The 26,611-nt window shown below is 40.2% G+C and overlaps 1 protein-coding gene across 1 annotated transcript in view; it reads left to right on the top strand.

Annotated features, from left to right (window-relative positions):
* Positions 1 to 2,760: 2,760 nt before the first annotated feature.
* Positions 2,761 to 26,611, top strand: part of GOLPH3 (golgi phosphoprotein 3) — a 30,282-nt gene continuing 6,431 nt past the window's right edge. The window contains exons 1-2 of the mRNA XM_042825747.1: positions 2,761 to 3,164; positions 22,595 to 22,726. Coding sequence (XP_042681681.1) covers positions 2,952 to 3,164; positions 22,595 to 22,726 — 345 coding nt within the window. The 5' untranslated portion in view covers positions 2,761 to 2,951. The remainder of the gene's footprint in view (positions 3,165 to 22,594; positions 22,727 to 26,611) is intronic.

The raw sequence follows: 26,611 nt of genomic DNA on the forward strand, positions 1-26,611 counted from the left end.
TGCCACATGTTGGTCTGCTCACTTCTCTTGCAAGTCAAGTCAAAATCGCTGGCTCCCTCTCCTGTTGTCCTTCTATGCCTTTGTTCCTACTGCAGGTCAAAATCTTGCTGTCGGAGATCAGCAATAATACTGGATAGAACAAATCTCAAGATATTTTGTTATTTCAAACTGCTTTTGATTATTAATGCTCACTGCAGAATTTACTTAAACACATATCTGTAATCAGTACAGTTTTAAGGATGGTTTGGCCTTAGGAAATCCCTGTGTTCCTTTGTTCCTGGCCACTGGTTTCCATGTTGTAAGAGAGTGTAGAGCTCCTTCAGTCATGATACGGTGCCAATTTGTGCAGCTCCCTAATCACCAGATTCCAGAAATGATTAATGCTTAATACCATTTGTGTGTGTCACAGCAGATCCTTTCAGTGATTCCAGCAGCATCTCCACATGACACCAGTTACAATGGGTGGAGAGGCAGACCTTCATTGTAAGGGAATGGAAGACATGGATAGGAATGTGAACGAGCTCAACTGGCAAAACACTGATGGGGAAGCAATACTAGGGTGAGCAGCCTTCTAGATGCTGCTTCTGTTAGAAAATAACTTCTGTATTCTTGACATCATTAACCTCAAAAAGTGCACAAGTTATTGACCTGATTGTCCTTCAAAAGAAAAATCAGCCCAGCAGTATCTTGCTATTATAACAGTGGAACCTACATTTACCTACAAAGCCCAAAGTTTTGGAGCATATCATGGTTTAGAACTTCCAGTACTGACTAACTATATGCCAAGCTCGGGACATTTAAGCTAGAACACATTTGTCAAGAATGAATAGCAGTTGACCTCCTGCTTGTTAAATATTGTTACTCTTTGTTTTACCTGCTATCCCAAGACATTTGCACTTGGTTTGTTAATTGTCTTTTCTGCTGATATCAGAATAAGCCCTACTCCCACTGCAAAGTGAATCATGGGAACTGCAATCAGTGCAACACAAAGCGAGTCTAAGATTCATGCTTTGCTATTTTCCCTTTTATTTCTGCTACCCAAAGGGCTGGCAGCAGTTCAGAAAATCCAAGTGTTTTTGAAGTCTCCTACACCTGGCTAGGATAACTTCAGCTCATCAGCAGCTGTTAAGAGAAATTCTGCCAGATATTGGCTTAGGAACAAACAGGGATGTGCTATGAGTTTACTGCAAGCCAGACAGAAACTATTTATAGATGAGAGCCCCTGCATTTGCATTATTTCTTCTTAACAGAACAATTAAAAAATGTAGCCCTTCAGCTCTGCAGCCAGGTGCCTCTGGAGTTGGGACGTGCCAGGTGACAGCCCATATGATGGGATGCACACATTACACAAGGGCTAGGGATACAGCCTCCTGGGCTCCTGACACAACCACATTGGACTCATCAGTATTTTTGAAATACGTTCTCGTACAGATTGCAGAGAAGGTTGTTATGTGGCACACTGGGATCTGCCAGGTGAAGAAGATCCAACAAGCTGCGTGGTCCCCCTCTGAAACAGCAGTTCTTGGTACTATTCGGGGCTTTAACACTAGTGAAATCGGATGCTGAAATGTGTCATTTGCCCTCCTTTGGTTTTGTCTATTGGCAGTGATCTGGTATAGAAAAACCAAAGAAACAATAATGAAAGACCGGATCAAAATTCGATTATAAGCATTGATTCATACTGAGCTTATTAGTTCAGTTCAATGATAAGGAATTGGAATTGAAATTAATAACAAAAATATATTTCTTTGAAGTTACACCATTAAATTCATGCAAACATCTGAGCATGTAAAGGCAGAAAAGTGACTCTGTCAAATATGATTTCATAGTATGTCTCACTCTAACAGACATGAAACTGATCAACAAACTTTAACACCCTTATTGACCTACAAGTTATACTTATTTGGTCACTTTTGTAATACGAAACGGAAAAGCTGGCAATTAGCAACATGGTCAGCAACTGCTTTTAAAATCAATTTTCACAAAACTGAAAAACAAAGCAAAGACCAACGACGAGTCCTTTGTGGCTGCCCAGAACAGGACTCAAAAAATAATGACAAAAGAAATGACGTGAATAACCAGGAGCTGTTAACGAGCCTTCCATCGGTTAACGTCTAAAATGGAATTAGGGGAGAGAAGAACGTAGTTAAACAGCGGTATCAAAATGGAAATGATCTTAACAGCCCCAACAGCGCACTTCGTCCACGCGGGAGGAGAGGACGGCGCTGCTTTGTTGCAACGACTGCAAGCCCGTCACCCTGATCGCAGCGCTGAGCAAACAGCCGCAGCTTATGGAGGACCGAATTAACAGAGATTCCACTATTCAGCGAAGGCATTTCCGCAGAACAGGTCTTGTGGCGATACCGAGGCACCTTTTATTTACGCAAACGCACGTTGGATGCAACTTGCTATAGCCCAAAGCCGGAAAGGCCGCCAAAGCCGCGACGCGGGCTCCAGCTGCGCTCAGCTCCGCCGCCGGCCGGCCGCTCCCCCCCCCCGCTGATGGCGGCGCTCCTCGGGGCGGATCGCAGCGCAGCACAGCGCCCCTCCCGCCACCGCCGCCGTCGTCTCCTCCCGTCCCCCCGGGGCTCCTCCCGCCCGCGGCCTTTTCCGGCGCCCCCCCCCTCCCGCTGCTGCCACATCCTCCGCTGACATCAGCCCGCGCCGCCATATTGCACGCGGAGCCGCCTCCGCCAGCTCGGCCCCCGCTGCCTCCGCCTCCGCGGCCCGGCCCCACTCCCCATGACCGCCCCCGGCCGGCCGCAGCCGCGGTGCGGGTAGTGCCGAGTGGGAGCGGCTTCCGCTACTCCGTCTCCGCGCTCCCGAGTTGTCGCCGAGTCCCCCGCCGCCGCCGCCTCCTTCTTCTTCTCCTCCTCCTCTTCCTCCTCCTCCCCACCCCCCAAACCTCCCAAACCCCCGGCCCGGCCTCTGCCGTCCCGCCGCCCGCAGCCATGACGTCCCTCACGCAGCGCAGCTCCGGCCTGGTGCAGCGCCGCACCGAGGCGTCCCGCAGCGCCGCCGCCGACAAGGAGAGGGGGGCCGGGGGCGGCCCGGAGGACGAAGGCCGCCGGGAAGAGCCGGGAGACGACGAGAAGGGAGACTCCAAGGAAACGCGGCTGACCCTGATGGAGGAGGTGCTGCTCCTGGGCCTCAAGGACCGCGAGGTGCGGACCGTGCGGGGGGGGTCCGGGGAGAGGGGACGCCGGAGCGGGGGGCGCGTGTGGGGGAGGGGGAATCTGCCGTGTGTTGGCTGGGCCGGGGCGCGGGTGGGTCGGGGGGGGCTCTGGAGGCCAGGGTTGGGGTGCCTGCAGGTGGGACGCGGCTGCCGTGAGGCCCGGGCAGCCTTGCGGTGGCTGTGCTACTGCTGGTCGCCCGCCGCTGGGACGTGGGAGTCTGGGCTGTGTAACGCCTTGTGCCTGCAGGGCTTCGGGACGCTCGTCAGCCCTTTCTGAAAACGCTTCTGAGGCTAATGCGTGCGAAAAAGGCCGGAAAGTTGATGGAGACAGACATGATAAAAACGGGCCTCGAATCCTAAGCGGGTCAAAATGAGGAAATAGGTTTTTATGTAACTCCGTTTCACTGAGTTTATGATACCCTTGTTTGTCATGGTTGTGTGAACAGCAAAGCGTATTTCTATGGATGTGGTGGTCAGCTTCGTACTGCCTTATCATTATGAAGTGATAATCAATACAAAGGATGTGCACACTGTGCAAAGCCTTATCAGGGAAAACAGTTTGATATGCTGTGTGGTGAAGCACACCTTTGTTGTGATGCCTTTATTTTAGTTACTAGCTGTCATGTGCGCTTAATTAAGTGACCTGCTTAATTCTCTGTTGGTGTTGCAAGTAAACTAAAGAAGACTGATTTGGGTGGAAGTATCCTGAAGCCGTTCACAAGCAGAAAATAACAGGAGGAAACTGCCAAGCAGTGTGTTCCTTGGCAGTGGGTTTCATCTAGAATAACTTGACTGGTTGATGTTGTGTAGATTAGGAAGTAGTTTTCCTAAATAATGGTAATTTTGTTGTTGGGGTTCTGTCTGTGTATATATCTGTTGCAATAACATGCTTTATTTCTCTCTCAGTCAACGTACTTCAGTCCACGTTCTTCTAATCCCATTTTTCCCAGACGGACCTTGCCATGGCATCGCAGTAAAGTCAGCAGATACTCACAGAGATGTGTGCTTCTTCCTACTGATCCTGAAGATGTGCCTATGTGTGTTGCTCTTCTAACTCACCTGAATAGTTGCAGGGAAGAGTTGGGCTTGCTGAGTCAAGTCAGGATAGGAGGACTTGCTCTGAGAAAGATGGGTTAGACTAGGTGAATTTCCAGCCCTTTTTTTCCTCATATGTGTGGTAAATCTGCTGAATCCGTGGGTTCTGGGCTGTAAAGATTTCAAACTAGGGAGCATTCTGTCTGCTTAGAAAGAATATACAGCACGAGTGTTTCCTTGTATATCAGAAGTTAGTAATTCATACTGGGCCTAAAAAATGCAGCTTTGCACTGCTAAATCATCTGACTTTTAGTATAACTGGTGATGGTGCAGGCTACAGGTAATGCAGTGTTTCTGTGTACAAAAAAGGGAATTGATTGCAGTGGCATGGGTATTCGTGACTCCCTTGAGATTTTGCAGTTGAAACGTCAGACAAGAAGAATGATGAGAATGATAATGTCATCTGTAGCGTGAGGGGCTTATGTGCACCAACTAGCATGCAGTTTCTGAGGCTGGTTAGGCACGAATCACTAGAGCCTGTGTTTTACTTCTGTGTCTGTTTGTACCTCTGTCTTTCATAGAAGTAAAGCTCTTTATCTTCAGGGTTTTTTAAATTTAAAACTAGATAAATTTTTGAAGATTTGGGGTTTTCTGTTGTTCTAGTGAGCAAAATAAATTTATTTTATGCAGTTGGGAATGCTTTTTATGAAGTTTTTACTTCCAGTAGAATTGATCCCCATTGACATTTGTTTGAGGCTTTCTCATGACGGCAAGTGGAGGAAAGTAATAAAAGGTCTATAAAGAACAACTGTGAAACTGCACAAAGTGTAAGAGACAGGCAAAAGCAGGTATGTGAGCTTTAATCTCAAGTAAAAGCCAGTGAATCTGCAGTTGTCAGTGTTCTTGTTTGACTGTATGCTGAATTACTTCATTGTGTTGGAATAGAATAAAAGTTACAAGACTGTACTTTGGTAAGAATGCATTTCCCTAAAAACAGTTACTTCACAAAAGTCACCGCTAACTGCATTGATAACTTAGCTTTGACAGTTTTGGAGTTAATTTTTTTAAACATTAAACAGTAGTGAATTATGGCATAACATGTAAATTTTATCAGGAATGCCTCGCGTGCCAGTGGACACTGTTTATAATTTTTTTTGTATAGGTGGAAGAGCCTTTGCTCTTCGGAGAGCTTTACAGGAAGATTCAGACAGTGATGGACAGGTGCGTTCAGTGTTTCTAGGAGATGGCAAGGTATTTGTGAGAATCCTGCTTTCGTGGCAGCACAAGGCCTTCAGCAGCCATCGCAGAGCTTGAGTTGTTGCCTGGTTGTCTCCGCACTGTTGGTTCAGCCATGAGCACATCCTGCTGCCCTGACAAACGCAGAACCCCTCATTCTTAATGCTTGAACACAATTAACAGCCTTTACACATGCTTCCTAGGCATTGTCTTTTTAATTTTTTTTTCTTTTCTGGTAAGTTTGATCTTATTAAAATGTGATTTATGTACATGGGCTGATTGTTCTTCTTTTTTTTTTTTTTCTCCACTGATGGTTCCTTTTCTGTATCTCCTATGTATTCATAACTACTTCTGTATTCCAAGGTTGAGGCAGGTTGCAAGGGGTGTGTGCTGATATACGCACATGCTTGCATAAGGTGTCAAATGCTGTGTCCTTGGAGGAACAGATAATTCAGTGGAACAGAATGCATTACTGCAGTTCTAGAGGGAACATCCTTGAATAAATACCTGGAATCCCTCTGGAAATGAGGCTGCAAAGGGGAGTGTTGTTCATCCATCTAGAGCAGAGTAGTAGCCTGTTGCTACAGGAATAAAAAATACTGAAATAAAATACTTTGCTGTGTGAAGTTAAAAATAGTATTGTGGTAGGATAGGTCAAAGCTGCGGTGAAAGGGAGATTGTTATATGGAACTTCTGAAGCATCTGAGGTCATCACTGCCAAAAGAATTGAGTGGTAAACACTAACTGCTTATTTGTAAATGACAGCGAAAGGGCTAGTGCAGGCCAGTGGGCTCTTCAACAGTGGCTCTTCCAGATACTGTCCAGCTCTGTCCCATAGGAAGCTGGAAGGCTACAGAGTGCTCAGTAGCCATCCCTCTTTAAGTTTTCTTTTTTTCTGTATGTAGGTTTTGTTTTGTCTTTTCCTTTTTTTCTTTTTGGACGTCTCTCTTGATAGTGGTTGGGAATCTGTTGAAATGCAGTAGTGTTTACAGCTGTTATATGTATCCTATGTCACAGCTAGATGAATCAAAGCAGCTACAAAGGTTTATAGTTTAGATAATAATGCTAATAAGGTAAAACTCGTATTTGATCTGTAACTAGTTTGTTGTTTGCTGAAAGAAAGCTCATGTGAAGTATGCTGAAATAAGTTGTACTACTGCCTGCTCCAACAGGGAATGTTTCTGGCTCTATTATTTGTTCCTTTGGTGAAGCCTAAGATGTTATTTGTGAGAGTGAAGCAATATTCAGTCACTTAATTAGGTGCAGAAATTCTTTGGAATCTTTGCTCATGCTGGGCCTTTGGAAGCCTCTTTTATGGGTGAAGTTTCAGTGTTAACAGTAGAGTTACAGTGTAGCTTTTTGCCAAAATAACGTGAAGGCTTCTATGTTAAATTTTCATTCTATTGAAATAAATTATTTGGGAGTTGGTTTACCTGTTTCAAGTGTGTTGTTTGATGCTGATCAGGTTAGTGCTATAATGTTGTTTATCTTTAAAAAAAAATCTGAGCAGTTAGATTTATTAGTGAAATTCTTGCTAATCCTAAAGAGTTTTTCATGAAAAGTGGGGAAAAAAATTACAGCTTTTGAAATGGAGTGGTGTTTTGTCCAGTCTTAAATTTTGATTTTGTGATGATGCAGAAGGTTGTGGGGCTGATAATTTGTAGGCAAAGAAAAAAATAGTGGTTTTGAAAAGTTTTGTTGTAACCTTCTTAGTTCTGCTTAAAAGAAAACCATATCCATGGTATAACAATGAAGGGGGGTAATGTCTGTGATTAAGTCATTCCTTTCATAGTTCTCTGCCTTTCTGCCCTTCTTTCACATCCCAGCACAAGGTCTGAGCTGGCAGAAGATGAGAGGTGCAAGCTGAGGAGTACACGAATTCTGAGATGTAGTGAAGTGCCCCTTTACTGTGCTTGCCAGTAAATCCTCCTCAAGTCTTTGGAGGATCTGGAAGCAGCGTTATATCTATAAGTTGACTTTGTGTTGAAAAGGTGTTCATTTTTCAAAGTTTGGATGCAACGTGTGTTATCCCCACTGTTCTAGTGTGGCTAATCTGTGATCTGTATTATTTATTCATGAATAACTTCAAGTGTAGCATAATTCTTCCTTTCATCTCAAGCTGTCTAGTGTAGGAAAACCGAACAAAAACTTACTCAGAGCCTTTCTAGTGATACATCACAATTTTTTAGTGCTCTTAATAAGGAAAGCTGTAACTCTTCTTCTTCTCTTCCAGCAAGCTGTTTTTCTGGCAGATTTTTTCATAATGTGTACCTGAGAAAGTACTGCTGGTTAGTTGTGGAGTAAGTAATTGTGAAACAGAAAAGCAGGGTTTTATATTTTAGAAAATATTTATTTCCAGGGTTTGGGGTTTTTTTTTTTTTTTTTTTTTATTCTTCTTTTTTTTTTTGCTTGTTTTTTTTCTGTTCTTTTTTTGACAGCGAAGCAGTTGAGGCACCGATGTACTTATCTCAATTAAGCTGCATGTAATGGGCCTTCTTTGCAAGGCTGAATTGACAGCCTAAGAATTGCAGGCAGTATGTCAGCTATGAATTTTCTTCTCAGAGCAAGTGACTGCAGCACATGTTCACTGGCGTTGTGTTAGCTGGGGAAGGGGAAGCTAGTTCCCAGTAACAGTGCAGGTCAGTTTCCTTTGCATAGGCACATTTGCACTGAGCTTTTAGTGAGGAAGGTAAAAATATCAATTGTCTCACTGTGTACTGCTGCTGAGTACTTGTTTTTCCATAGCTAACCTGCTTGTAAAATGTCAATTTCAGTAATTTATTTTCTTTAGTTTCAGGATGAAATACTGAAATATTACTGCAGAAAAATTTAACATGCATATTTCTGACATAAAAATAAAAAAATTCATAAAAACATGAAATAGAACAAAACTGTTCTCTTCCTCTAAAAGACGCTGCCTGTAAAGCTGGGTGTGTGGGAGCAGATAGGCATGTTATGGTATGAGGAAGACTGTTAGTCTCAGTGCAGAACCATGGGTTGGCCCCACCTCTTAACTTACATTGAACTACAGTATTTCAGCCCTTTTGTTTCATTTTGTTCGTGGTGAACCATTAAGATGATGAGTGGTGAGCTAGATCTTTGTAATTGGAAAGGCATTAAATGTTTGCAGGACTTATTGCTGTTTGTGGACATTGCAGGGTGCTGTTCATCACACCAGGAAGTTAGGCTGTTGGGCTTTTTGCATATCTTTCTGTTGCTAGTTTTCTTCCCATGTGTAAGCTGCTTACTGCTAAGTGTTTTATAATAATTTCCTTTTACAGTCTTTTTGGATAGCATCGTGTCATTATGGCCAGCCATTACCTGACAGGCTTGCAGTCTTTTGTATGCAGGCAGGTGTTGTACCATGGATTTTCTGTTTAGCAAACGGTCTTTCCAGTTTTTACTTCTGCAGATGCTTGTTTCTTCCCCATCTGGCAGTCTTGACTAGGAGAGAATCATTCCTGTGTATTGAGTTTCAGCACATTTTTTGCATGCCTTACTGGAAGAGGCAAGTATAGTACTTTCTGATTGGATTGAGGTATACGGCAGGAAGGGTGCCAGGGCTCTCTCTGAAGCACCAACTACAGCTGCTTTCCTATAGGTTATTTAAATATGGTTTCTGCTTTAGCAGCATCTGCAGGCTGTGTACAAGACTTTGCAGTTGGTACGTTTTAAACACTAAATTGAATAACTTTTTCCTTTTAGTGCAAGAGCAGGGCAACAGGTGGATTTTTTCTTATCTCATAGAGAGAATGTTGTGACGTGGCATTCTTAGATGGTCTGTTTCTTGCAAACTTTTTGCACCTGGGTAGATGAAACAAAGGCTGTTCTGAAAAACAACAAGCTGAAGGGATCTAGGGGAATTCAGAAAATCTCATTTTGTACACATTTTTTAAAACCTCTAAGACATTGCTCTGGAAATTCATTATCTTCACAATGACTGATAAATAAAGATGGTTCACCTCCTTCAAACTTAATTACTCTGCTGCTCCTCTGTTTGTATTAACCCAGTGCTTTACTTTGTGCTTAAGTTGTCTCAACTATAGAGGGGAGAAAAAAGGTAGGAGAGAAGGATGGCTGTTGTATTTAGGGGCTGATACCAGTATATTGGTAAGTCAAGAGGAGAGAGTTCTAATTGTGTTGCCTAGTCAATCCAAATCAGTTAAGCATCCCCCTATTACTTAGCCAGCATTAGACCCACTTTCTCTGCATTAGAAGGACATACAGGATTTCAGCTCTTCTCCTTCTGTGAGAAGAGCTGTGCCATGTCTGGCTGAGGTGGAGTTAATTTTCCCTGCAGCAGCTGGTTTGGTATGCAGTTCTCCATTCGTGACCTAACCATTGCTGATAAAGGATCCTGTTAGAGCTGTTGCTGAAGGCTGCCCAGCAGCATCAAGGCCTTCCCTGTTTGTCCCTGGGGCGCAGTGGGAAGGCCTCACCCGCAGCTGTGGGGGAGTCTGCCAGGATAGCCGGCCCGCGGGTATTATGTGCCATATGGCCTCATGCTCAGCAAAAAAAAGAGGGGGTGGGGGTCGTTGCTCAGGGACTGGGTGGTTCTGTCTTCCGTGTGGGAGGTGGTGAGCCGTTGCCTTTGCATCACTTTTTTCTTTTTTTCTTTCTTCTTTGCTTTTCTTATTAAACTTTTCATATTACAGCACACAGGATTTTGACTGCACTGTGGGTTGTTTTTTGTTTTTTTTCATTCTCACCCTATCCTGCTGAAGGGGAGAGAGCAATTAGTCATGGGGCTCAGCTGCCCGCCAGGGTCAGCCCAGCACCAGAGGTGTGCTGTGCTGTACTGTGAGCTTCTGCTTGTTAAATTTGCACCTAGGCAGGATGTGATCTCTTTGTGTCTGTTCCTGCCATGTTTGCTTACTGCTGTGGGAAGATTCCTTTTGAGTGAAATATCTGCTGTGGAGGATTTGAGCACTAGTTCTAATTAAACATTTCTTTCAAATTGGGGCCAGATTGTATGCTCAGTGACAATAGCTGGTAGTGTAGAAATTAAGTTGCAGGTTATGGAACAAGCTTATTGCAAATTTTGCACGGCGTATGGAGAACAGAAGTTGGACTTCGACAGAAGGCAGCGTTGCATGAACTGCACATTAATTGAAGTAGCTGTCTGCTTGTGCATGCACCTAATCATGCCAGAAGTGAGGATTCTGTGTCTTTTGTTAAAGGTTCAGCACTGTGCATGGATAAGTTGCTTCCTCTTCAGCAAAGTTGTCTTTTAGATCTTCCCTTTGGTGAGAAGATACCTGAGTATATGTCTGTGTACATGCTTACAAAGCTGGGTGGTAGCATTTGGCTTTAATGCTTTCAGTAGTCAACAGCAATTGCTATTTGTTATTCTTAAATGCAATTTCAAGTCAGTCAAATAACTGACAAGTTTCTTGTCAACAAAATTACACTTTTCAGAGTATGTCTGCATGCTTTCCTGTAGTATTTCTACTGTTTGGCTGTCAGAACGCTTCAGAGACTTTCTTTACAACCTTGTGTTTATAACTAGACTACAATTTATATTCCAGTAAAATGGCTAATGATTTAAATGTCACTGAAGTTGGAAAAAGGACTGCAGTTTGGCACTATGTTCTTCAAATTGTAGTATTTGAGCAGTTCTGCACTCAAGTTTGCTTTTCTGTCTTAAACCTCTGCAGTGCTGAGAAGGCACTGGCTTACCTGAAAGGTAAGAACTGCTGTGAAGAGTTGGTTAAATGTAGGTTGGCACAGTTTCTTAGAGACAATAAAGAGGAATCATTTTTTATAATTGCAAATTAAATATCCAGGTATGGAGCTGAAATGTTTTGCTTTGACACATCAGAAAATACAAAATATTCTCCTAGAGAAGTTTGTCTTGAATATTTTGAGTATTCTCAAATCCTTTTTTTCCATGTTACTGTGTTTGAGGTATGACTGATGAGGGATGAATGTCTCTCTAGTATTCTCATTTTTTTCCAATTACGCAGATAGATAGAATGGTTCCTTTTGCTGAATCTGAAATTATTTTGTACCAATTTAAGGGCATCTTGAAAAATGAGACTCCCTGTTTTCTTCACCAGATTTATAGTGTACTCAAAATTACCCTCTCTGAATGCATTCCTATTAGGTGAAGCTGCGTTGTGCCATTCTTTAAAAGAAGTTGGTTAGGGAAGACGTTAAAATTGAAATCTGCCAGGTGTTATTGCTGCCAAAACTAAAATCAGTTTTTTGCACTTTAGGGAAACTTACTGTCTTAGAATCTAAACACAATGAAACAACTTTGAGCGTCTTCACCATAACAGGTTTTTGTTATTTGCTTGTCTTTTAGGTCCATAATACAGGGAACAGAAGGAGAAACAATGAGTGGAAATGAAGGAAATGATTATTGAAGAATTCTTAAGCAAGACTCTAACCCTGAACGTTTTCTTTTCAGCTAAACATGAGTAGGTTGGGCTGAGACCGTGCAGATCCCTTGCAAAGGAAATTGATTTGGGTCTTGGCAGAGTATGCTGCCACAGAAGCTGAACTTGATGTTATGTTTTAACTCATTTGGCATCGTGCACAACTGTAGTGTTACTGCATTTCTTAGGTTGGATTTCTTGGATTTCTTAGACACGGATTTTCTTAGAGGTAAAAATATAAAAATAAAAAATCTATAGCTTTTGTACGTAGAGATCAGTATATGAGCTTTGAACGTTTTTGGAAAGTAAGAGAGACTCCCTGAGTCGTTAAAGGACATACAGATTTTGACCACATCTGCTTTTCTTGTTTAAGACTTCCACTGTCAGCTGCAGCTTCTGTGCTGTTAAGCTCATCTACAGGAACATTAAACTACAGTAACGTGCCTTGGAAAAGATAGAATGTATTTTTTGATTCTTTGAAGGTGAAAATGGATTAGTGTTGTAATAAAACATACCTGTACTGAGGTTAGCCCGGTATTATTGTGACAATTCAAACAATTTTACACATTCCAGCCTGTCTTCAAGTTTTGTTACAATTAAGCTTTTCCTTTCTCTTCTATCATCATTATGTATTGTTTGCATTTTCCCCCAACTCCTTATGAATGTGGTTAGATATGCTGGTAAACAGACTTTCAGTTGGTTCTTTCTGGAATTAGGGTGCTTTGCGTGTTTACAGTCTCTCTAAGGTTCCTTGAAGAGCTGGCTGAGGGCTTGACAGAGGTCCACTTGAGGACCTAGTTAAGGAGAAACTCATGCTGGCTGTTCAGGAGAGGAGTAGAGCAGAACTAGCATAGAATTGCCATTATATTCCTGTTATGTCTCCTCTACTTGCAGTGAACTATTGGCACTTTGAAGATTATTAACTGATAAAGCTAAATTTCCAGTTTTCCTGGTTATGAAGAATTAAATATATGTAGGTCTGTAGTAATTATACAGAAGTGGTATTTGAAATAATTGTTTAGACATTAAAATGGAATTAGCACATTTGTTAAGTATATAGTTTTACACAGTAATTAATTTTGGAAAAAAAAAAATAAAGAAACATGTAAGAAGCCAATAAAGCAAACAGTGTTACATCATTTCAGTATTTGTACAGGTCAGAGACACAAGTAGCATTTTTGCAGTGCTTCTGGTTGTTTAACAGCTTTCATAACTTTTGTAGCCACTTTTGTGCTATTTCTGTGTGAAGATGTTTGATTCCGAACAATTCCTGCTAGTGTGGTGTTATGTATTACCTAAAGTTATGCTGCCCGGCCGTGCTATGCTGACCATGGTTTTGCAAGTGTTGATTTGTGGGATTCAAATTATCAGAATGAGCATGCAGTTATTTCTTGAAGCACTGACCTGTTTTTCCTATTTGGGTCATTGAGAACTTAAGAAATTTTGCTTTTTTTGTACTTAGTGTTCATTTCTTACTAAAATTGTTTGCTTATTTTTATGTCGAGAAGCTTCTTGCAACAATTTTCTGTAAGAACAAACGTAGGTAATTTTTTTTAGAAGACTTTGTTATTCTGGTATAAGCATTTCCTGCTCTAAAAAGGAACGTTGAAGTTTTTAGGATTGGCTGCAGAAGTCAGGTACTGTTTTTGTTGGACAGATGCTTTGATGAGTATGGTCAGTGTTGAATTAAGCTTGCATTGCATCAGTCTTCCTGACTTGCACTGAAAATTCAGCAGTTGTATTTGTTCTTCTTTGTAGAATGATAGTATTCCTAAATGAATCACTGTCTTTGAAGGGGCTTCCTTATCTAAGAAGCCTGTATTACAGCAGCTTGGTTATTGACTTCGATTTGCATAAGATTTTTTTGAAGTTGCAGTGTCACAGAGGATAGATTTACTTACCTGCAACAATACCAGGCAATATTTCCTAAGCAGCAATTTTACTTTCAGCAGTGTTATGTAAAGGTTCTGAATTCAAGGTTCCCATTCTGTTCTTTGTCCTCTTCTGCCCTTCTCTGCTGGGATATCCATTTAGTTGCAAGATGTGATAGAAATACCTGAGGAGATGTAGTGTGTCTGTAGAAGAGTATTGATGGCAGATACATTAGGAATTCATAAAATGAACATTTTAGGTCAACATAAAGGAGTGAAATTTTATGTTAAAAAAACACAGTTTGTAATAAACCAGATACTTGCCTTATCCTTTTTGTATACATACTGCTTTTAGTTGGTATTTTACATCTTTGAATATGAGAACAGCTTTAAGGAAATGTTGCAGTTTTTGAAATGATTATGGCTGCTTTTAAACATTCAAAATATTAGTAATGATTGCAGAGGGCCTACATAAAAATAAACAGTATGTTAAGGTGGTTCTCTTCTTTGTGAGAGTTATGATAGCCCCATGCTCCTTAATTTGGTAGTACTCTTCATTAAAAACAAAATGCTTAAAAAGGTGAATTCCATTAAACGTCATAGTTGTGAAGCAGAAAATAAAATCTGTTGTAGCAACTTTAGAATTTATGCTTGCAGAGAATGGAAGGGAAGGGCAGCAGCCATTCTTGGTGTGGAAACAGTGGCTGAAAAAGTTTTAACCCACTGCAGTGCACCTGGACGGTGGATGCAGTTACCCCTGCAAAAATCAGATACTGTTTATCAGCAGCAGTTCAGGTTCTGTTGGACTGTCTATTTTCTCCTGGCTCTCAAATGGGTGTAAATGAAGACACAGAGGAGGAATTACCTTCTCAGGTTCAAGGAGTTTTGTGCAAGGTTGAGGTGAAATGCTGTGATTTTAAAAGTCGCTGTAATTGAAATGAGACTCCTGAAGGAAGAGCAATTGAAATGATGTATGGAAAGTAGTGGTTTCAAAGAGGTTCTTATGCTGTCAAAATGATTATGCACTGGGGTATTGTTTTGACCTCTGTTTCTTTTCCTGCTTTTCTTTTTTCCTCCCTGGTGTTTATTGCTGCTGTGTTAAGAACTTCTAAGTACTTAAGTGAGTACTAAGTGAGTCTTTCTTTCATTACTGGGATGGCTACTCAGTGATCATTTGAGTTTTCTTGCTTCATTATGCATCATGCTGTGTAAATGCCATTTCTTTATTGCGCAGTGCAGCTTATAGTTTATATCATACTGTTTTGCCTTAGCCTACAAATAAATCAAACTGACTAAGTTCTTCCAAGTTCTACATCTGATTTATCTGGTCCATCTGAAATTATACATCTGCTGGCAACTGTTTTTCCTTTTCCTCATCTTTGAAGGAGAGGTGAGCCACCTTGTATTTCTTGTGTTTCCAGAACTGTGGTTCACAGACAGACCATGACGTTTCCAGCGTTGTGTCTTTATTATGCTGGCATGTTAATTTAGTGAAACTTATTGAGGAGACCTAGTACATTTGAGCTCAGTAATGCCCCACAATGCTGTCAGGCCCGGAATGTTTTTCAGTATGTTTGTCATCTGTGATTTCTGAGAACTTAACGTAAAAATAGTCTGCCAGTATCAGGAAGAATAGAAGCCAATGAAGAAACTACTGCTTGGGAAAACTAGATATCTGTTCATATATAAACATCATAGTTTTATGTTTTAGAGGCCTTATATGGCTGCCATTCACACAGTATTTGAATGCTGTGCTGAAGTAATAAAAGTACAGGCAAAATCCTGAAGAGTTCAAGACTAGTAGCTATCTTTGAACACCCAAGAAGAGATGGTTGAATATCTTCCTTTGAGATCCCCTTTTAATGGAAAAAAGACTACCTGTAAATAGCGAATTTACTGTGCACTAACGTGGAGGCTTTCTTTGATTATGCCTCCTGTTTGAGAAACCCTGATTTTTTGGGTTTCCTGTTTTCGTGGTCAATAATCCAGTTTATTGTTTTGTATCTAGGACTTTGAATCCCTCAGGAGCTGTGATTGTTATTTATCTTAACTTTCTGTTACTTACCAGCTTGGCTAACTTCTCTACTGGTAGAACTGTAGTGGATGAAAAGTGCTTCAAAAATTGCATTCCTTACTAAATTTTTGAACTCTTTTTGTATGTGTATTTTGTAAAAGAAAAATTCGGAATTTCCTGAGTACAAGCATGTCTGATTTTTAGAGATCTCCCCTTTATGTGTTTCATTTCAATTTTGTTACAGTAGATCTTTTGTTCCCCTTTTAAACAGGGAGGGAGTACTGTGAGGATGGAATATAAAATGAAAAGGTTTTTAAGGAGAGAAATTTAGATTGGGTGACATTACTTTGTGTGCTATCATGGAATGGCTTGGGTTGGAAGGGACCTCATGGATCATCAAGTTCCACCCCCCCTGCCACATGCAGGGCCACCAACCTCCACCCTTAATACCAGACCAGGCTGCCCAGGGCCCCATCCAACCTGGCCTTGAACACCTCCAGGGATGGAGCATCCACAACCTTTCCGGCAGCCTGTTCCAGCACCTCACCACTCTCTCTGTAAAGAACTTGCCCCTCACATCCAACCTCAATCTCCTGCCCTTCAACTTAAAACCATTTCCCCTTGTCCTGCTGTTACCTACTGTTGTAAAGAGTTGACTCCTCTCAGAAGCTCTGCTGTTATGGCTCTTCATAAATGTAAATGAGTCTGAGTCAGAGCTGAGTCTTCAGCCTAGCACTGACCTTAATACTGACTGTTGTTGAGTCTGCGGAGCTGAAGATGAGCCTGAAGGGCTTGTTCTCTTAATAAATGAATTCTGTTTTTTTAGCAAGTGGGTCATATTAACTCTCAGTAACCTTCATGGACTACTACATAGCTTTATGATGTTTTTTAATGAAGACTTAGAAAGCTCACGTTCATTTGCTGTGGCTCTGTGATCTGTAAAGTAATCGGTAATAGCTTGAGACTTGCTGCATTAGGTAAGGAAATGCACTGAATGCTACAGTCTACCATGTGCTGTGGAAGGTTCAATAAGCAGACAGCCTTTTCCAACTGCTTTAAGCATGGTTTGTGTTACGACGAGTGTATCTTGAAAGCATCAGGGTTGGAGCTCTGCAACCATTTTTCCTCTTTTCTTATGAACCTGTGATGTTTTTCAAAGTTCTCTGCCATTTTCTGATCCATGCAGAGTACAGTAGAACTTCTGGTTTCCTATTATGAGATAATTGAAGAACTGGAGAGAGGGTGTCTTTCTATAAAGAGGTTTTTAGTAACTCTTATGGGCAAAACAGTTTTCTGAAGTAGCTTATTACATGGTCCCACTCAAGTCTTTTGTCCTCACTTTTAATAGGAAGTATTTTTGAACTTTCACTCTGCAATGTTAGAAACTTTCTCAGTCAGTATTTTGAGATGATGTCTACAAATGTAAAACAGCATCTGCAATTCTGTTGTATTTCTTTGCTTTGCTACTAGCTGGCTTTAATTTATGCTTGTGCCAGAATACTGAACTTCTTTTTTGATGGAACAGGCCTCACAGCTTTTTGAAACTGAGTAAACCAATAAGACAGGTGGATATATGACTGCTCGCTGACTGTTTAATACTAAAGTGAAATATTTCTGATTTACATTCAGATTTTTGAAGCAACATAAATTGTGTATAAATCCCTAAAACATTTTGACAGTAATAGATGCCATATACAGTCAGTTGTTCTGGTCGTGTTAGTCTCCTCATTCTGATTGCTTATGTACTCAGTCAATTGTAGTGGTCATTACTGCAGTAGCTTTGAGGGTCTGAGATGGAGTAAGTGTTACCACTAGATTGAAGTTCTTCTTTAATGTATTCAGATTCCGCTTAAAGTATAGCTTTGTGAAGTTTGAGATTCAGGAGTTTTGGAGGTAAGTAGGGTAAAGACATTAAGAAGCAAGTGAAGGTGTCAAGGGATGCTGGTAGACCTTTCCAGTCAGGGTCACTTCCTTTCTATGGGGTATGTGCATCAATCTGGACTCCTGTTACACTCTGCATGCCAGCATTTCTAGGATGTGGCTTCCTGTGTATTGGTTGCACATTTTTGTTTACATACCCCAGCTTTTGGATTCCTACTGCACGTAGGAGGAAGCTCTAGGAGTTTTGCTTAGTTCAGCGTTGCTCAGCTTTTTTGATTACTTTATTGGTAAGGGTTGCTTGAATGTGTGCCAGTATAATCATGTGGCTTTTTCCCCTTTTAAAGTGGAAACAAGAATAAGATGACTGCTCACCATAAACAGTGTAAATATGTTGTCTGCCATCTTGTCTGCCACATATGCCTGAATAGTTATAGTAAAATCCATGAGGACCATAGAAACTCAGTCTCTGTTAAATGCAGATGTGAGAATTTAATATCTTATTGTCACAGGAGCATGTAGCAGGGAAGCAAGCTGCTGTAGGAGAAAGGGTGTTGTGAGCAGATGGTGTAGACATGCAGCTGAAGAGTCAAAGTAAAGGCAGGGAATGGAGGATAATGCATTAGGGTGGGTGACACAATGGTCTTAGAGCCATGGTCAGGATATGGATGGTGTTCAGTAGGTAGAAGCTGTGGTGATTAGTGGCTTACTGGACAGAAGACCTCTGAGAGCTGGGAAGTGGGTAAGAGAACAAAGTGAATGGGTACTTCATTGTGTGATGGGAGATTAATGTTTTAACGAGCATGGATTTTGGATAACCTATTTCTTAAATAGAAAGAGGATGTTAGTCTTAGCTCTGTGCTTTGCTGTACTCTAGTGGAAAGCTTGAGCTTTCAGAGTTAATATAATTGCAAGTTTCCACTATAAACTTTTTTTATTTCCCTTTATGCTTGTCTAGCAAAACTATTTTTTATATTGGAATTCCTAGGCTATCTCAAAAGAAAACCACTTTTCTACTGTGTTTCTGTAAATAAACATGATGGTTGTAATCAGGCTAAGGATCATTGAATCAGTGTGGTTTTAAAATTGTCTTGTGAGCTGTTCATAGCTTTGTGCTACACTGATGCAATTGCTGTCAGATAAAAACACTCACTACATTTTAAGTCTTCCCCACCACCATTGCTATCAACTTTAATGAAAATCAGTATTTCACTCAGTTAGGATGTTTATAAAATTAGCAGAGGCTTGTAGGAAGAGAGAAAAATATTTGGTGTTGTATTGCTGGGAGTGTTGATGTTGTTTGAGAACATCAAACAGTGAAATGACTGGTGCCTGTTAGTAGTGATCTTTGTTCTTTAAGTATTTTGAGACTGCTAGCTGTTTGGAATATAACATAAAAACAGTGTTAAAAGTCAAACTGAATCCTTATTGCCTTCAGTACTCTTTAACCAGCAGTGGCCAGGGACTAACATGCACAGAAAGACTTCCAGTGCATGCTGTGTACTTCTGTGGAAATCTCCCAGATTGTGTACTGCTTACAGAATCCATTTAGAAGTTTTCTTCTAATAACTTCCATCTTCCTGTGAAAACAGTCTAATTCTTATGTAGACAAGAAATTGGCCTTTGACAGGTTAAAAAAAGATAATTTCAGTTGCCACCCTCTATTTCTTGTCTGGAAAAAGGAGAAGTAATTGTTTCTTGTGCAATTCTACAAAGCTGTTCTTCCTCTCCGCATGTTCTCTCTACCCTTTTCATTCTTCTTTTCTTCACTGTTCACCTCTTTAACAGATAGTACTATAATGCTGACCACTATTGTTTTTCTTTTCTTTACTTTGTCTACATGTATCATTTGAGGTAGATGATTGTGGAAGATAAATGCCTGCTTTTACTTTGTTTCAGCTACACCAGAAACTTCCAGTTAATTTAAAGGATGATTTAGTGAGACTGCTGTGTGCTAACCTTACCTTCTCTGAAGGTTCCTTCAGTTGACTGACATCTTTGCAGTAACCCTGAGCACGGTCAGTCAGTCCATCTGCTTGAACTATCTAGAAAGACCAATTTAACAGATTGTAAAATGTTTAGGATGTCACTGGCTGTTATAGAATACCTTGTTCCTTATCGTGCTAACATAATCTGTGTCTAATGAGATGTTCCTTTTCTTGTGGATACCCTGCAAACTTTGAGCCTGAAAAAAAAGTTGAGGCAATGTACCTTCTTGTGACTTTAATGTCATGGAACTCAGTAGACTAAGCAGTTCCCTTTTTGAAGATCATAATCCTTTCGAGCTGATTTTTAGGATTGCTTCATTAAATCATGAGATGGTTTTGTAGTCTCCATCCTCGTAGAGTTTTCAAGACCTGCTTGAATAAAACCCTGTATGATTTGGACTGACTTCATAGCTGAACCTGCTTTGAGCTGAAAGTTGGAACAGAGACTTTGTGAGGTCCCTTCTGACCTGAATTATCCTAGGATTATTCGTTTATCTACATCCCACAGTCTGTGGTCATACATGTTGGATAATTGCTGAAACAAAGGATTTAATACTGAGTAATTGCTGTTGTCTCCTTGGCAAATACTTTAAAAATAAATTCATCTTTTCTTACTAAACAAGGGAATAATTTCCAGGACTTAAACTGTTCACTTAACAGTATAATACTTAATAAGTATAAAGAAATACTCATTTATTAAGTCACAGCTGTTTGTCCAGTAGATTTTTAGTATGTGTATATCTTGTCTGATTTCAGAAATTATTTTTTACTTAAAAGGCGTAATTGATTTGAAATTGAATGTAGGAGTCATCATTTTATTTCATAAAGCAAGTACTGCACCTTATCTTACATGTTTGTTTTTCTTCTAAGACAGAACTGGTCTGATGCCAACCAAAAAGTTGGTGGAATGGCCTGACATCTGATAATAGCTGATTCTTACAAAGATCCATTTTGAGTAAAAAGACTGGTAAAATAACTTCCAAAATGCATTTGGAGCCTTATGCTTATGGCCTTTTAGGTGAAGATCTAATATTTCATTAACAACTTCCTAGAAATTCAGTGTTCCTGTGGAATTTTTACAACTATTACTTATTTATAGAATACAGCCCTTGAAAACATCTAAAACAAGTATTATGTTCTTAGAAATCTGTATTTAATGGCATGCATTAGCTGGGAAATAGTTTGTGTATGCTGTAGTGGACTTCTGGTATGTCTGTCTGGTGTCTCTGACAGATGTCATTTGCAAATACTGTAAGGCTGTGTTAATTTGAGCTAGTCTTAGTTACTGGCTAGGGTAAATTTTGAGTGCTCTCCTTTTTTCTGTTGTTTCCTGTAATCCAAAGTGACTGTTTTCATGGACAGGATGCATTGCTACAGGATTTTTGGAAGGCCTTTCTGGATCATACCATTGTTTTTGCAGTCATTTATCAAAAGGCAGATCATTTCTCAAAATGATTTTGTTCTGTCTTAGCATTACAAAACCAAAAAGAACAGTGTTGGGTATTCAGTGATTAAAATAGAATCCTTTTTATAAGTCTTCGTCACTGCATGCAAGCAGTGAAGCACAGAAACCAATAAATGCGTGTTTCTAACTGGTAAGTAAATTTACTGGATCAAGTGTTCTGTTCTGCGGACAGCTATCAACGCAGAAATGTAGATGAAGCATAAAAGGTGTGATGTGGTTCATAAAATAAATGTTGTTTGCAGTCCACGTGAGAAAAGTATGCCTCATGTTTCGGAAATATTAATGTTTTCAGGGGGTTTAAATGACAGTAGTAACTGTTCCAAATACTTATTTGGAAACTTTTTGTTTTCTTTTGGTTTGCAGTTGTCGAATCACCAATGTGAATGTGACCTTCAACGTAACCCAGTCCAACTGTCCATCAATCACCAATATTTCGTATTTTCCACTAATCCACATCCCTCAGTACAACATCTGCATGTTTCTTGAACACCTGAGGGATGGTGACTCCACCACCTCCCTGGGCAGCCATTCAATGCCTGATTACTCTTTCACAGAAGCTCTTCCTAACATGCAACCTGAACCTCCCCTGGTGCAACTAGAGGCCGTTCCTTCTCATTGTGTCACTAGTTACATGGAAGAGGAGGCCAACCCCCAGCTCGCCACAATCTCCTTTCAGGGAGTTGAAGAGAGCAGTAAAGTCTCCCTCTTCTTCTCCACTCTGAACAGTCCCAGCTCCTTCAGCCATTCACTGGACCCCTCACAGCTTCACTGCCTTCTCTGTACACACTCCAGGGCCTCAATGTCTTGTAGTGAGGGCCCAAAACTGAACACAGTACCTGGGGTGCAGCCTCACCAGGGCTAAGTACAGAGGGACAAACACCTCCTGCTGTTCACAGGATGCTGTTTCTGACACAAGCCAGGATGACATGGACCTTCATGGCTACCTGGGCACACTGCTGGCTCGTGTTCAGCTGAGCATTGACCAACACCTCCAGATGCTTTCCCTCTGCAATCTTCCAGCCACTTTGCCCCAAGCATGTAGCATTGCCTTGCGTCACTGTACTCTGTTCAGCCTGGGAAATCTGGTCTTCAGTTTGTGCTGATTGCAGCATTTGTTTAATCTTTCCATTTACAAGATGTTCTCTATCTTACTTAATGTTGATAATCATTATTTCAGTGCCATGTTGTTTATGGCATGTTTCTGTTTATCATGAAACTCAGATAAGCCTGTGAGATACTAGTAATACCAACCGTCTGATGTCTTAAAAATATGTTAGATTTATTTTGATGTATATGAACTCGGTGGCCTACCTTGCTGGGTTTTTCTTTCTGTCACTTTCTTGAAGCTTCCTAGTTCTTCAAAGAATTGACAAAACCTCAAAAGTAAGAAAATTCATCTGTTTCTCTTTAACGTTTACAGTATAGATACGATGGTTTTTTGTCTTAAAAGTTGATGAAGGCAAGGTAATTGCTTAGAGTACACAGCATGTTTCTTTTTCTGTTTGTTTTCAGGTGCAGGTGGAAGTATCTGACTGTCTTTCATTCTTCACAGGGTTACACATCCTTCTGGAATGATTGCATCTCCTCAGGATTGCGTGGCTGCATGCTAATTGAACTTGCGTTGCGTGGACGTCTTCAGCTAGAGGCTTGTGGAATGAGGCGCAAAAGTCTGCTGACTAGAAAAGTAAGTGGAGTTGTGGTCAGTTTTGCTTTTGAGTTGTGTTTCAGACAGTGCAGTAGCTATAAATTACAATCAGTTGTAACAAAACAGGGTTTTTAATATCTGGTTAGAGGTTGAGTAGTGACTTAAAACTGCATGCATAGAGTTTAACCAGCGAGCTGAAGAGCCTTGGGAAATTTTCTGTACTTGTTCACAGCTCCTGTTTGTTCTCATTGACATGTTCCTGCTGCACTTGGGAACCTTTCATAACCAGTTGGCAGTAGTGGTGGCCTGGGTGCCATGGCAGCAGTTGCTACTAGGAGCCAGCAAGCACCAGCTGTGATCTGCTGAAGGAACTGGCTCTTGCAGCATGAGCGAGATGTGGGCTGGGCCTGATAAGGACAAGTGTGCTAGATGCATCCTGAATTGTAATAGGAGATATCTCTGTGATCTGGTCCCTGGGAATGCTCAAATCTGTCTAGCTAAAATGGTTTTGGTCACTTATGGTTAAGATGGGTTTTAAGGTTCCTGATTGAATTAAGCTGAAGATTAGAAGCTTTAATTTATTCCTTCTGCTGCTGGATTTTTCCTTTACAAAATGTGCAAAAGTTCTTCGAAGAATTTTTTTTTTACTTCATCAGCTTTAGTGGATATTTCTAAAATAACTTTACTGAATGCGTGGTCAGATATTTCTATTCACCACAAATAAATTCTCTTTTGTGGGCTATTTCTCTATCAATATTATGCTTTGCTGATTTTTTTTTTCTTAAAGGAGAGCTTCCAAGTTCCCCAAACATCTCTCAGCTTCCCTCTTTACTGAAGAATTGAACCTCTGTTGAGGCAAACAGCTCCTACTTCTTTTAGGTTTATGTAAGCATATTCAGCACTTATTAGTTTGCACAATCTTTTTTCCCCCACAAAGCTTTTGGCTTCTTAGGCATTCAGGAATGTTCTTTAGCAGTTATTTTCTTTCTATGCAAACTTTGTCAGGTCTGCTTAACTGAAGTTTTAACTGTGCTTTTTAGGAAAATGGAAAAATAACCTGTGCCATACCTTTACTGCAGCATACAAACCAAATTCTTGTATTCCTCCTTATTTTTAAGCTTGTGATTTTTGGGGTTTTGTTTGTCTGGTTTTTGACTGTTTTTTTGTTTGTTTGTTTGTTTTACATCTTTTAAGGAAAGTTGAAAGCTACATAACGTTTTAATGCTTTATTCTTTCTGTTGTTGAACAAAACAACAAATCTAGAGATTGCTTTGCAGGCAGGAGAGTTCTTTGGAGAAGATTTAATATAAAATTCAAATGCAATTGATTTCTACGTAAGGAACTTCGTGCAAGTAAAATTCCTAACTGCTGATACATAGTCTGGTGTTTCTTCTCTCCTTCTTCGCTTCTCTGTATAGAAATCGTTCTTGTATTGTTTCCTATGTTATTTCAAGTCTTGCAGTGTTTAATATTGTGTAGCTGTTCTGAGAACTCGGTGCTTTGATTTGTAACTCAAACTCAAACCATGTTGTCATTCCAGCCATGTTCTGAAGGGGAAAAAAAGCTTAACTTTCAGTTACGTCAGTTGGTGCTGCAGCTAAGAAGCGCAAGGAGGCTTTTTTTGAGTTTCCCTTTAGCTGTTAATACTGTTTGTGCAGCCTTACCAGTTAATCACTCTGTCTTAAAACTCATTCACTTCTCTGCTCAGTTAAATTTTTACTTGAATCATTGTCTTGATCTTGTCATCAGAGGTGGAACACAAGCTGAGGGGGAACAGCAGGACTAGTTTTTTGGACAGTATGCAGGATCGTAACTGTGCTTAAATGCCAGATACAGATGAAACTAAGAAACTGGCAGAGAGGTGATGATGAACTTTAGGAAAAACTTCTTATAGCCACTGTGACTGGTCTCTGTGTTGGTATGTCCTAGCGAATTTGTCTGGAGAGTATATAGTCACTGTATTATTTCAGAGTTCTATCTACTGGTGTCACAAAGAAAGTTGAGGTTTGTATGTAAATAAAATAATTTCTAAGACTAATGGTTGTTGAAGATGGAAAATGGAATTTTGTGCTGCCTTTTACCCTTTCAGAAAGCAAAACCAATAATTACAGCTTTTTTTCTTGAAATGAAAGAAATCTCAGGAAATCCTTGGATTAACCTCTGTTTTATAATTGACAATTCTGAGCAATTCATGCATGAGTGATTTTTTTATTGTTATTACTAAAACTAAGTAATGAAGAGTTCACTCGGGAAATTAGTGCATGAGGTGCTTAATCTTCAGTGCTGCTTAATTGCAGAACGACGTTGTGGAAAATGCAAATTAAATACTTTATACTATTGAAATATTCTTAGTGGCTGGATAAGAGGCACATCCAGTATGTGATAAATTCCTGAAGAATTGGAGTAAAGAAAGATTTCTGCAATAGGTCTAAGGATCATAATCTCTGAGTAATCAGGTTTGTAGCTTCTTTACCTTTACCTTTGTTCATCTATTAAAAGGAGGAAAAAACATTCCCCCATGTGGATACTTTGTCTTCCATGATGGTTCAATTCACAGCATGCCCAACTCACTCAATTTCCACTCTTCTTGTGCTTCAGTGACTCTGGAAAGAATTAACCAAAAGATATTAGTCAATAAATCCTTGTCCAAGAAGGCAGATTTGTGAGTAGAGGAGAAAGATGGTAGAGCTCCCCTTACTGCATGTCTCTGTGTGCTGAGAGAGCAAGAAGAAAAAATACTGTGGAATTGTAAAGCATAATTGTAAAATATATATATATACACACACACATATAGTGTTGGATTTGGTTGTTTTTTTGGTTTGTTTTTTTTTTTTTGAGGGGAGGATAATTGGAAGAATCTGTTTAGGGATCGTTCTGTTTAACAGAGAATTGAGAAGAGACAGTGCTCTGTTATCTGAGTGCCTTGCTGCAGAGATAAAATCGGGGGCAAAACCACCACATTTTGTGGCTTCACAAGGGCTCAGAGGGACCTGATAGAGTTGAATGGAAGATTGTGCTCCTTGTAGCTTTCCTCTAAGTGCCTTTATGTTTAGGCTCATTCTGTCATCATGAATCATGTGCTGACTACCTTCTTAAGCTTCCTTGCAGTGGTAATAAAAGGTTTTTTCACTCCATGTAATCAAGGGAAGCTGTTTTCTAAACTTCCTAAGAGATTTTCTATGTGTTGTTTTTTTGCTTTAAAAAAAGGCATGAAAGGTTGCTATTAATAGAACGCAGTGTAGCAGCCAAAAACACTTGAAACTTGCTTTGATGTATTTAGAGAATAGAAACTTCCAGAAGTTCAGAAAAACATGGTGTGAAACTGGAAGAGATGTGATGACTTGGTGTGTGTGTGTGTGTGTGTGTGTGTGGTTAATGAGGTTTTTGAGTTAAGCTGTGCTACAGGCTTGTAAATCAGAAAGATGCACGTGTTGGGGTTTGTTTTTAGTAGGGTTTGTCTGGACTAAAATTAAACTCTAAACTCCTGATTGATACCCACTTTGCAAAAATATTTTGCATGATTTATTTTTATATCTGAGCAAATCTAATTCTTCTTAGCCTGTCATTGTTGACTGTTCCATTCTTGCTGATTTTATTCAAATTTCAAATTGAGTGCTTTATGCATGCTGTCTAAAATGGAAATAAAGTTCCAGAAATGACCTGATATCTATATAGAGATCTTTCCTGTGGTTTTCCTATTAACACAGCTCAGAATGAAATTTTCAGCTTGCTAAAGGACTTCCTTTTTATTGATTCATTTGACTTGCAGCCTGCTGCTGGAGGGTTTTTTGTTTTGTTTTTTTTTCTGTTCTGAATTACATAGTGATGCATTGAATCTTTCATGTGCTCCTGGTTTCTCATCCTGACTAAAATACTTGCATTTCTTTCTCATTTCACGTTGTTGTCTTTGGACATATCTCTGGT

This window comes from Centrocercus urophasianus, unplaced genomic scaffold (genome assembly GCF_019232065.1).
Source record: "Centrocercus urophasianus isolate 14NV4802_14NV808 unplaced genomic scaffold, USGS_Curo_1.0 seq_25, whole genome shotgun sequence".
Lineage (NCBI taxonomy): Eukaryota > Metazoa > Chordata > Aves > Galliformes > Phasianidae > Centrocercus > Centrocercus urophasianus.